The sequence below is a fragment of the Lytechinus variegatus genome, chromosome 1, assembly GCF_018143015.1.
Source record: "Lytechinus variegatus isolate NC3 chromosome 1, Lvar_3.0, whole genome shotgun sequence".
NCBI lineage: Eukaryota > Metazoa > Echinodermata > Echinoidea > Temnopleuroida > Toxopneustidae > Lytechinus > Lytechinus variegatus.
In genome coordinates, this window is record NC_054740.1 from 22045493 (window position 1) to 22059283 (window position 13791).

At 35.6% G+C, this 13791-nt stretch overlaps 1 protein-coding gene across 1 annotated transcript; it reads left to right on the top strand.

Annotated features, from left to right (window-relative positions):
- The first annotated feature begins 349 nt into the window (after window positions 1-349).
- Window positions 350-11660, top strand: LOC121409278. Its single transcript, XM_041601180.1, has 3 exons — window positions 350-825; window positions 4335-4404; window positions 9413-11660. The coding sequence occupies exons 1-3, from the start codon at window positions 637-639 to the stop codon at window positions 11218-11220; spliced, it is 2067 nt and encodes a 688-aa protein (XP_041457114.1). The 5' UTR covers window positions 350-636; the 3' UTR covers window positions 11221-11660.
- The last annotated feature ends 2131 nt before the right edge of the window (window positions 11661-13791 follow it).

The following is a 13791-nucleotide window of genomic DNA, read 5'->3' on the forward strand; positions in this document are numbered from 1 at the left end:
ATTTTCAAGTGGTCACAATCCTGTGGCCTCCTGTGTGTAAGATTTTGGTTGGTAACTCCCACTGCACTCTTAAGAATGTGTTTGGTGTCATTCTTTTTTCATTCCAAATTTCTCTTCATTGCATTTGCACGCAAAAAATGCTAGATGAATAGGATTAAAACCAGCACAGATTTGACACAATTAAGATTGTGTTTTAAACAACTATAATAACAGATTTATATAGTTTTCTGCATAATTATGCAACACACATAAAATATCATTATAAATTATACTTTACACAAGTTGTCTGGTGATTTTGTATTAGAAATGCTGAAAGTGGTTATTTTCATCAGAGTGGAGTATGTTCTCTGTTATCTAAATTGATTTTTCAATTGCTGATGTTGATTACAAAACAGAACTGAGAATGATGTACTTGTGTTTCTTTATTAGTTTCATCTATGGTTTCTTCCTGCCGGGGGAAAATCCCTACAGAGTAATTAACATTTAGCTGTATCTTTCATTGTTTTTGTATTCTTTCATCTTCTCTTAGGTTGTGGCAATGGCAAGTATCTTGGGATTAACAACCAAACTTTCAAGATTGGTTCAGATTGTTGCATCAATCTGGTTGACATCTCGGCTAAGAGAGGCCATGAGGCTATGGTGTGTGATAATCTTCGTCTCCCGTATCGTAGCAACTGCTTTGATGCCGTCATCTCCATCGCTGTCGTCCACCATTTTGCCACGGTCGAGAGGCGCATCCAGGCCATTCAGGAGCTAGCAAGAATATGTCGACCAGGAGGGCTGGTCATGATTTATGTCTGGGCTCTAGAGCAAAAGCAGAGACAGGTAATTCCCCCCCCAAAAAAAAAGAAGATAATAAAAAGTGAAAAAATTGTTGCGTATTATCATCATTGTGATGTAAAAGCTCCTTGATCTATTTATTGTGTGCATGTGGCAGGAGCTCCTCATATTTCATAGAGATATGCTTGACACATACAATGGACAACAAGGATCAGTCATGAGTTAGCCATTTGTCTTTTTTTATGAAATGAAAAAAATCATAAATGATGAAAATTAGGATCAGTCAGCAGTGTCATTCAGCACATATTTTTTTTTTTGGGGGGGGGGATGGGGGTGTCAAATTCAAATGAAAATAAATTTCAATAGCTTTTGCACAAATCTGTTGGGTTACAGCAAACTATTCTTTTTTGCCTACATGTTAATACTTTAAGTCATATAGAAACTTTTCTTTCATGATAAATTGAAATGTGTTATTGGTATTTAATCAAGTACCTATGCATTTCTCAAGATACTTGATTCATTATTATCTACAAAGTAAAGTTTATAAACACTTCTTCTCTTCAATCTTTATGTAGAAAATACATATGATTCATTCCTAGCTGCACTATGTACCCCCCTCCATACCACAACACACACACACCGACACACCTCTTTGTCTCCCACATACTTATTTCAGTGGTGCACTTTTCATTATTTCTAGATGTACCTTCTTCTTTTTGTTTATATCTTGAAATCTTTCTGGCTTTTATTCCATGATCCCCCTGTCTTGTTGATTTAGAGTTTGATTACTTTCAGTAAAGGTCTCATTAACCTTACTCTTATGCTTTTTTAGCTTCATGGATTGCCAGAATGTCATGGTCCTTACTGATTCTCATTAGGCACCACTCTAAACCAAGACCCCGTTCACATCTAAGGCCTGAAACTACTTTACTGGAAACCATTTTTTTACGTGTAATGGGTTAATAAGAACTATAATTGAACACACCCCAAACAAGAACTGGGGAGCGTTTCATCAATATTTTCATCTGACAAGTCAGATCTGACATCTTTCCATGATTTTGATTTGCTGAAAGGCACTGTTCCTATGGTAACTGTCAGATAAAATGGGAATTGTCGGATAAAACGTCAGACTAGTCCTTTCATGAAAAGCCCCCCGGACATGCTTCGAGACATAAACCTCACAGACATGTTCCATTAGCAGCAACAGTATGTATTGATCATTAAAGTCTTAATATGGTGAAGCATGATTAGGGAAACTCTTACAATTCAAACATTTATCTTTACTTAATCAGGGCAAGAATAAATATCAAAATAAGAAATGATTTGCATCAGATTGGCACAATAGATTTGAGAGCACTTGAAATTACTTCCAAGCAAATTTACCAAGGCACCCATGATCTTGCACTGCCGGTGTAAGAAAAAAAAATATTACATTGCTCTATCCCGGCTGGTTTGAAAACAATCTTCAGAAAATTAGAACACCTCAGGTATTTTGCGGATTTATTGATCTTATCCAAACGACTGTTGCTATATCTTCTCTCAGCTCTGCTTTTCTATCATTTAATTCTGAGACGAGAAAGATAAGATGCACCCTCGGGGAAGAGGAGCCAGTCTGCTAACGATCAATACTAGTATGTGCTCCAGAGGAAAGTGGCATTTACATTGAACATCAGCATATACATGAACTTGATGCATGCTTGTTTAGTTTCTGAAGTAAAGTAGAAGAATCGGGATACGTGCTTGAGTTGGGCATACAATCAATCTAGGCTCTTTTAGCAAATCAAGGCATACGGGGATCGATAGGTCTATGTAGTATGGAGAAGGATTCAAACTCTTGTTTATCACTTTCAGGCTGAGAGGTGATAAATAATCTTTGGGTAAGGCAGAGACTGGGTCTAAAATGGGAAAAAAATATTCAGATTTGTAGTATAATCCCCCTTAATGTATGTTGCTTTAATAAATATTAGAGAATTAATCCCCAAGTTTCGATACCCTTCATTAGAAGAGGAAATACATTTGATGCATCCTAGTATTAGTCTGATGAAAAACAGACAGAAACATTATCAAGCTTTGGTTTGATTTTTTATTGTTTTGCTTGAAAAGAAATATAATCATGGAGTACAAAGTTATAAAAATCATTTGAAATACTTGAATTGAAATATCCTGTGTGTTTGAAACTTGAATTCACTTGATCTCAGGGAATTTTCTTCAAGTTCTAATTTTGAGTTTCCATTTTTGTTTTTAATTGTAGAATTACTAGGCCACGCTATTGTTTTTTTTATCAATTCATTATTTCTTAAGTGACCTTTAGCCCAAACACCATTTGTGAGTATTTTGCAATTTAATAGTTATTCTGTTTTCAGTGATCTGAAAAGGTTCTCTTGATAGTATCACTCTCAAACACTCTCAAGCCTTGCCCTTTTCAAGCTAAATAAATTTGAAGATAAAATGAAACCAGACCGTTGATAGTCGATATTCTGTACATGCTGCCCCGTAATCCTTGAAGATTTGATCCAATCTATTGCAACAGTGATCAAATAACTTCAGCTTAATCCAAGGAGACCGATTCTCCCATTTTGTAACCTTCTAGAATGGGAGTTAGCTTTTATGTCTGCAAATTGGCAGAAATTTGCCGCCTTGCTTGTTTTATGTTACACATTCTGTGTTTCAAGAAGATGTATATAGTTAGGGATGCATTCAAGCAAGTCTTTAATGTTAGAATCACAAATATTGACCAAGGAATTGAATTTCAAATTCAAACCCACTACAGCAGTTTATACTTTGCACATACTGTAGATCCTAATAGAACTCATCATAAACTCAGAGGTGGTATTCTGATGACAATTGTTTGTTAAACCTGGGGTAACTTAGACCACACTTTTCTGAAATGCTAGTTGTCAACTTTATTTACAATTAAAAAATCTTCTTCTGCAATCATTTGTCAAAAATTAATTTAGTCCTTAAATGGGATGGATAAGAAAATATTAAAAAAAAGAATTTTTATGATTTATTTTGTACATTATAATTGTCTTATTCATGGAAGAAATTTTATGAATTCCATAAGTGTGATTTAAAATTCATGTTTAGACAAGGGTTAAACTTAGGTTTTTATTACCAGAATATCACCCAGAGTCTTTGCAGCATTTTAACCAGGATTCTTGCTGTAAATTTATTACTCACACTCAGTGGTTTTTCATGCATTCCCCATTATTTTACTTTTAATGAACTATGAGTATTAACAATGAAAATATACATGCTTCATGATACATGATTCCTGCATGAAAGACAGCTCTGACTTTTAGTATCAAGGTGTCTAAGAAAAAATGTGTTCATGGATGAGATATTTTATATATTGAACATTATAATAGTCTGGTTATAAGGTTTAAGACAAACATTGCTTTTGCATTGGTATGAAGCACCTTATAAAACAATATGATAATGATTCCTGTGTTGTCTCTCCATAGAAGCTACCACAAGAAGGTATGGTCCATCTCTGCTGACCATTATGGAATTATTTTCATATTTATTTCAAAATGTATTTTTCTCTCTTGTAGTTTGATGCCCAGGATGTTTTAGTGCCTTGGCACCTCCAGCCCAAGAACACACGAACCAGGAGAAACAAAGGTAAATACTCAAAACTTCATTTGTGGCGTTTAACACATAGCTTCTAAGTAATTAATAAACAACGGTAAATACAAAAGACCTCATTAATGCATTTTTACAACGAGCTTCTTAGTAATGAATAATCAGGCTAGTTTTACACCATGATGCTTATATTGGGTTTGCTCAGAATGAAACCAAAAGTTAGACCAGCGCTACTCAACTGGGCCCACTGGTGGGCTGCGAAACTCTCACAGCTAGGCCGCAAGATACTCCAGAAGGAAAAAAAAATTAAAAAAAAGAAAAGAAAAGTTATATTTTACAGACTCGTCTGAACATGTGAAGTTTGATCGGTCTACATGTACCCCGGGGGGGGGGGGGGCAGTCAAATATATTGTTGTACACACGCATGACCAAGGAAATTCCAAACACCCCCTAAACAAGTTTTTTTCTGTGTGCAAAATAACCCCCTAAACAAGTTTTTCGCGGGCTTTATTTACACATTTTGGCCCCTAAACAAGTCACCAAAATATGACCTTGGGAAAAAGCTTGAGGAAAAAAACATACCCTAAACACATTTGGCTAGTCTTAAAAAAAAAGCTTTTGGGAAAAAACGTACCCTAAATATGTTTGACCCAGCAATTGACAATTGACCAGTCTTTCAAAACCACTCTTTTTCTTGAAAATAAGTGTTTTTGCTACCCTTAACAAGTCCACGCGCGGACCGCGTCCAAAACTGAAAAAACACCCCTTTAAACGCATTTTTTTGGTCACGCGTGTGTACAGCATTATGGCCTCCCGGGACATGTATGTGGGTCAAACAAAACTACAGCGTGCTTTAATAGGTATCATGCATGTTGCAAAGCATGCACACTATGATGGTTTGGATCTAACTCTGATGTGAACCTCATGTGTATGCATATTGTGTATGTAGTTAATTGTCGCCCATTTACCGGACAGTTGCAAATGCAGATTAATCCCAAACGGTTTGTTCAAATGTGCTTCAGAACTTTGTGTTCAAATTTCATGAAACATTTTTCATCAAAATGGACGTTTTCTTAAAATTTTGGTTGGTGGGCCTCAAAACTCTGAGAGTCAAAGTGGTCCTTGAGTAAAAAAAGGGTTGAGAAGCACTGGTTTAGACAGATAAACATCATCACTTATGAAGAATATCACTGATAGTTATGAAGATGCTTATTGAACTTTTTAATTGCTTTATTTCTTTAACTTGCTGTAGAACTTCAAATAAAACCACCTCATATTTTCATTATAAACAGTCACATTATGCTTCTTTAATGTTCTTTTTAATCTAAAATCCCTGTTGATTGAAGTGATGTGAGAGCTGAAGTGATTTCTTTAAACCAGGAATATGCTGCAAAATGGGAAGGCAATTACTATCTTCTCATTTATTCATTGATAATCTTCTGATTCTTAACAAAAAATAATGAGACATAGTTCAGTCTTAACAACTTAATGACCTGGGGCGGTATTCTGAGGTCATTTTATCTTTAAAATATTTCATTTTATCTCTTAAAATGAACTTGGTATTCTGAGATTACATTTTATTTCTCAGATAAAATTTACAATTTTATCTTGCGTATAATTTTATCTTGCGTAACTGTAGATGATACGCAACAAAATAGTTCCTGCGTAGACATACCCGTCACGTATCTGGGATTTGCAACGCGGATGATGTGCTTGCGCCCTAGTTAATTTGAAGAAAAAAGTAAAATAAACTTAAAAGAGGGTAGGAGCTATTTTATCTCCACGACGTTGATTTCACCAATATTTCTAGGTGAATTAACCCCAAATGTTGACATGAAAATGAAGAAAAATTATATATTTATTAAGAATAACACTTTAACGTTATTCCTGTACAATCAGAAAGTATTTCATAAGACTTGTCTTGACTAATATTGTCTTTGACATGGTGCTTGGAAAGATGCGATATAGACTTCGAAAAAGATGAGAGTATTGTCCGTTTTGTTAAAAAGAAATCTCTGTAAAGACGCGCAAGCGTATAGTGCAAGTGTATTTGAACTCAATAAATTGACGCAATCTCACCACTTTGCCACACCTGGCGGAATGGATTTCAATTGGTTAAGTGACACGAAAGAGCTATAAAAGCGCTTTTCTAAATGGATATTGATTATAAAGTAGGTGTGTCTTACAGAGATCAAATGAAGATAAAATTGTTCTCAGAATACCAATTCGGAGAGATTTTAAGGGTATTTTATCTCACTGATTTTAACAGAGATAAAATATTTTATTTCATCTGAGATAAAATGGATCTCAGAATACCACCCCTGGGTGAAATAAGTATAGTTATTCATATATTGTTATGTAATGAATTAATCTGAAGATTGTTAGATTGAACAGAACATTTTATCCAAGACCACTATATCTTCTAAAGAGATCTCTCATAGTATTTCTAGAGTTGTTTTGTTAAAGAAGCATTGTCAATCTTCTTTCATGTGGCAAAGAGAAAACGTGACATTATGCAGAAAAATGATTGAAAAAATAATTAAAAACATGAATGATCTAAAGGTTTGAAAGTTACACCCATACAGTTGCTGGTGTACTTTTTCATATGACACCCAATCTTTAGTGATGGCTAACTTGTGAGTGCATCTACATGGGGCTTAAATATGAGCTACCTGTAAGTCAAAGTTTTAAACCTCGAATGACTCTCTGGCAACATCATGTGACATGCTGTTTTTCATCCTTGATGTTTCTCTCATATCATCATGCAAATAATATTCTAGATGTAAACAATACCCTTGGAAAAAAGACAAAATAATAGATAGATGAGAGATTTAAACAGGCTTCTTGTGGAAAATACAAACAAGAGGTTTAACCTTCAAGAGATAAAACCAAGCTTGTAAATAGAAAAACTTAATCAACATCCTTTGTCTTGTTATTAAGAGTTTAGGAAAGAGCAAAAAAGTTTCATTATCAACATATACATGGAGGCTAAGGATTGACACACACTGTCATCTTAATTATTTGTCTGTTAAGTTGTTTTTTTTTTGTTATTGTGGATGTAGCCATACAAGCCCAGGCCACAGCAGAATGTAGGCTTATCTTGTTAAAATCCTATTATTATGGAGCGTTGTGGCCCAGTGGATTAGTCTCCGGACTTTGAAACAGAGGGTCGTGGGTTCGAATCCCAGCCATGGCGTAATTTCCTTCAGCAAGAAATTTATCCACATTGTGCTGCACTCGACCCAGGTGAGGTGAATGGGTACCCGGTAGGATTTTTCCTTGAACGCTTTAGCGCCTATTAATATGGCGGCTCAGCTACAGCCGGGGTAATAATATGATACCAAGTATCAAAGCGCAGTTGAGTATATGCACATAGTAACTGCGCTATATAAATGGACATATTATTATTATTTATTTTAGTCTTATATTCTCCATTGAGTTGCTTTGGTCGAAATGCCAAATAAATGATGACTATAATTAAAATAACTAGATGGATCTTTTTTAAGACAATATCTTGCTGTTTTTGATCAGATTCATGTCAGTTTTTCTTTTCTCTCACTATTGTTCTGTACCTTTAAAATAGAATCCTATCATACAAGTATCCTTCAAGTTTTTTTAGGGATTTTTTTGTAATTTACTGGTACTTGTATGATACAGTGGGTAGTAATCTAAAAGGTCAAATATATCATTTCTATGACATTTTGACCCTTAGTTGAGTAGGATAGATGAGGTTTTAGTGGTTACATTGCTTCCTCATACACTGAATAACATCCTATCTTATTCTCACACAAATTTGATAAAGCTTACCTCAAAAGTCTCTGTTACATGCGTCTAGAGGAAACATTTATCTCAATCAAAGTGAAAAAAACATATCTCTTCAGTTAACAAAGTGATTTAGAAAAAAGATTGAAGAGAAATAGCCAGCACGTGTGAATATACCTAATGTAAAAGCTGTGTTATACAAATTATTTATGTAAGATTGATATTCTCGGTTGATTTTTTTCCCACGGCCAGACAGTGTTGTATTAATTATGTAACATCACCGGCCCCTTGAGAAACCCTCAAGCATCATATGAAAAATGATTAGTACATCCATAGTCTGCTTGAAATATCTCTCTTGTGAAATCTATTTGAAACACATGGCGATGCACATGCCATTTTGTAATAATAACTAACAGATCCATATTTCGAAACAGTGGTTATGCAGCATCTAAAATGATTGCTTTGTTATGATAATAATAATACAAATAAGTGGTAAATGCTTGTCGCGATTAGATTCTCTTCTTTCATGTAGGGGAATTTTAGTTAGGCTGGCATTTCAATGAATATTTCAAAATAAATTTGTTTGGCACGAAAAGTAGTGACCATGGACAAGCAAGCATTTCATATAATTAGCACTTGATCATCATTGACAATGCAATCAATCATGAAAATCGTTCCTATATTTGATGTTGTGGTACCGGAACCTTCTCAGGATAAGACTCAATCAAGAAGTCTAATTGAGTTTGAAGCAAACTGCAAGCACTTGCTAATTAGGAATAGAAGTTGATTGCTACTTTGTCTGGCTATTGGGAAGTTGATTGCTACTTTGTCTGGCTATTGGGAAGTTGATCATTGAAATATACCTCAAGGGAACCTTGATTAGTAGAAGACTCAATTTGCTTCAGATAGTCACAGACATTTAGCATTAGTATGCTAAACCTGTAACTTGTTGGACAGTTCTGCAACATTCATCTTTGTGTTTAACGCATTGAATGATTGAAACTTGTTGAACCTCATCAAGGAAGCAAATATGTAACAGCATAGAAAATTGTAGTTGTCCAATTTATTCAGAATTTTATCAATGAATAATTTCTTGTTAGTATTTACAAACATATTTGCATTTATGTTCTTCACTGTTGTTGATCATTGTATGAAAGAATATATTTGATGATGATCATTACATGTGTATTTCCATGGTTATGTGATCTTGCCATCTTGATTTATTTATAAAATTTTAGAATGAATAGATTTATATTTCATTTGTTATTTGGTCACTTTGCCACAGGTAAACAGAACAGGGAGAAACATAAACATAACAGTAGCAGTTCAGCCAGTGAAGATGATGATGATGATAACCAGAAATTAGGCAAGAAACCAAACAAAGCATTCAATGGGAAACTGGAGAGCAAACTATCCAAGATGAAACTGCATCCAGCCATTCCATCAGTCCAGAATGGTGGTTTAAGATCTAGGAAGGCTAAAACACTCCAGAGACATACTACTGAAAGAGACTGGTTTCGGGAGAAGTTCTCAAGTCGTAGGGACCAACTGAAATCAGATGAAACCAGGGTGCTGCGGAAGTGCTACAGCTGTGAGGAGAGTGTGGTCCTGAGTGCTAAACCAAGGGTTGCTAAGACTAGGTGCCAGTCAGATAGCGGCGTGAGTAGACGATTGATCAGCAGAAGCAGCAGTGTGGAAGAAGGAGAGAGAGGAGGGACTATGTGGGATGGTTTCCTTCAGGTTTATCCCGCTTCTTTCTCTCCTACGTCCTCATTCAAGAGTGAGGATGACATTACACAAGGTGATGTAAATAGTGTCTTTGGAGATGATGATGATGACATTGATGAGGACACCAAGAACCAATGGTGTATCATCAATAAAGATGGTTCGATGAGTACTGCAACTAGTCGATCCTTAAAGAAAAGACAGTCCCGGTCTCACCTTTTACTAAATGGCTCAAACAGCTGTGACAGTATTCTACCTAAAAGCTCAAAATCACTCAGAAATGTTAAAAAGCGAACTTCACCACTGTTAAGCTCTCAATCGTTGGATGAAAGAGATTTTGAAAGAAGCAATTCACCCAGAACTTCCTTAGAAAAATTTGGTGCTAATAGGAGAAATTTGTCTTCTTTTTCACACAACTCAGAAGGTGCAATAGATGTTAAAAACCTCAAAGGAAATGACTTGAAAGCTTCTACGTGGAGCAGTGATACCTCAGGGTTTGTAAGTAATGGTAGCGTCAATGGAGAATGCTCAGAGGCCACAAAGAAGTTGCTCAATTGGCGAAAGCAACAGTTGAAACTGAATCTGCGTCCTGATGAGCCCAAAGAGAGGAGCTACAGCTCATGGAATGGGGTCATCACAAAATCTTTAGAACTCCTGTATAAGTCAGAAGGAAAGACTAAGAAAAAGTCTGTGGTTGGATTGAACTTGGCAACAGCAAAGGGAGAGATCTTCAAGCCTTTCAAAGGAAGGAGTCGTCTTTCACAGTCTGGATCTGAACGAGACCTTGAATCATCTTTTGATTCAGTGTCCTCTTCGGATGAAAGTCTGACAACCTACCCAATCAATCCTACTAAACAATCTCAACTGAAGAAAGATCAGTCACCTGCATCTGACTTGAGGACTCGATCCCATTCTCTTTCTATGCTTGAGAAACTGATGCCCAAAGATTTTAGATTCCCTGAAAGCCCTTTGGCATTATCAAGGAAACCTTCCTCCGATAGTCTTTCCTACAACCAGGATCGGCCAGGAGATGATCCTGGATGGCATTCCAAGAATGGTATCACCTCCAGAAGTGTTCTTGGTAATCGTCAACCAGCCAGTAACCCAAACCTAAGGTCGATTCACCAGCAAGATACAAGCAATCGTGATGTATCATTCGGCCAGGACAAGAAGAAAGAAGACAAGACTGACCTGAAGAACCCTCCTGATGATGCTTCCCTTTACCTTCGATATTACCATGTATTCAAAGAGGGTGAATTAACTGACTTGATAGAAAGAAACATTGAGAATCTTCATATTGTGAAGAGCTACTACGACCATGCCAATTGGTGTGTAGTTGCAGAGAAGGTGGAGGTTTGGAGGATATGATGGGATAAGTGTGCAACAGATTTTATAATATTTTATACAGAGATCTTATATAGCCTGATAAATAGTATTTTAAACCAAAAGTGATATTAAATTATTTTTGTGTCATAGAATAAGTGCCCTTGTGTATTCATATTGTCCACTGAATTAAAACAAAATCATTATTTTTGTAAAGTAATTAACAGAAAACATTGAGATGTGTCTGCTGCCCTCTATTGTTAGTATTGTGTCATAGGAGGTGACAAGATATATTCCTACCTCGTTTTTATTATTTTATCATATTAAGATTTGAAGTCAATGTACTTTTAGAAACCATTATATCCATTGATCTTTAGGTAATAGTTGTGGGCCTTTTCTGGGTGGGCGCGTTGTGGTCTAGTGGTTCTGACTCTCGCCTTTCAAACAGATGGTCGGTGGTTCGAATCCTAGCCATGGCGTGTTTTCCTTCAGCAAGAAATTTATCCACACTGTGCTGCACTTGACCCAGGTGAGGTGAATGGGTACGCGGCAGGATTAATTCCTTGAATGCTTGAACGCCTAGGCTGCCCAGCTAAAGCCGGGGTAATAATAGCAGGGCCCGCTGGGAGAACAGTTTTCGCAACTGAAGTGGCTACCCAGGGTAAATATACTGCTGTTATTAGTAGTATTATTATAATTTCTGGATATAAGGGTTATTCTTTTTAATGCTCGAGGTAGATGTTGATTTAAAGTTATAATGTAGAAAGTATTCTTCATTGATGGATTCTATTCTTACGTACGTGTTCTATACTTTGCTAAAGAACAGTAAGTTTAGCATACAGACCCACATTCATAGATTCTCTGTGTTTTGCATGCATGTTTTATGTGACTATAGAATGATGCTACTTTGAGAATAATGAATGAACCATATTTGCATGTGCCCTTACAAGATGCAAGTCCTTCTTTTTGTATACTGAAACTATGCATGAATAATGCAAAGCTGTTTGAATGCATTGACTTAGAGAAAATACAGGTGTGATTTTGATATGATACTCATTCCTTAGTAATGCAGTATATTTTCTTGTATTTAGTCGAGAGAGTCCATACAAGATGTAGTAACCATATGCAAACATTGGTCAGTGTTGAGATCCCGGGGCCCGTTGCAGAAAGAGTTGCGTTTAAACGCAAGTCCGCTGAATCTTACGCCACTTTGCGTTAGATCGCAACTCTGTTGCAGAAAAGAGATGCGTTTGATTTTTAACGCATCTATCAAGCGCAACTCTCCTTGATCAAACGCAACTTTGCGTTTGATCAGTGATCATATGCAAGTTGCAGTAAATCCATAGCAACAACATGGCAGCCATACTTATAGCAGAAGCTGAGGAAGTGCAGCCACATCCTGGCCGTGTGATAAGGGACAGGGAGCAACCCCTCGACTCTCTTACTGAGACACAGTTACTGAAGAGATACCGATTCGGTCGCGAGGCAATTTTCTTCATAATCAATCTACTCACCAATCAAATCGCACCACCCACCGAACGCAACAAGGCAATCCACCCCACACTACAAGTTTTGATAAGCCTTAATTTCTTCTGCAATGGGCCCCAGTTCACAGAAATTCAAGAAGATAAATGCAGAGCTTTCCATCCCTAGCATCATGCAAATTCTGATTTTATTCAATATCATATATATGCAAAATGTAAAGTGTAATTTTGGAAGATGAGTTTAAACTTCTTGTGGATAAAATAACATTTCCAAGAAAAATAAACGGAGGATTCATCACCTCAGTCAATTCAATCAATTTGTTTTATACAATAATGTAAGAAACACTAAGTTTAGATGATTAGGGTGTCCCTTAATGAAGAAGCTTCATGAGAAGGTATACATACACAGACGGAATATTTGAAATAGATAAATGGATGAATGAATGTATGAATCAATAAATTAATAAATGAAATAATAGATAAATAAATAAGTAAATAAATAAATGAATAAATAGATTAGAAAATAAATAATTTATACTATTTTATTACATTTGTAATCCTTTGAAAGATTTACAGTTGATCCATTATTTTACTGTGATAGTTCTAGCTCTATGGAAGTAGGTCTTGATTTTTTTAAAACTAAAATGTGTATCCTTTCGTATGCAATTTCTCAAGATTTGATCTTCAATCTGTAAAAAGAAATTGAATCAATGCAATCAAGGATGTTTTTTTATATTGCTAGTCTGTCCATGTTTATCTATCACTTTGTGAATACAAAAAAAAATTGTTTGCCTTTGTATCAGAAAAAACATTTTCTTTTCATGTTCAGTAAATCATGAATACTTTCGCTTGTTATTGTCAGTTTTAATTATTTGTGAAAAAGGTTATTCCAGCATATGACATGCTGATATAACTAATGCAGTAGATGGATGAATATATGTCACAAGTAATTTTGATATGAACACTCAAGTTTTTCTCATGTGCAAATATTCACTCAGTAGGTAATCTATTTTGTACTTTTATTCTCTTGTGAAATGTTTTTTTAAAGAAATGGTATACTACATGTATGTGAAGTTGAATATCCAGTCTGATTATCTTTAAATGATTCAATGAACTTTGATGTGTGATGATA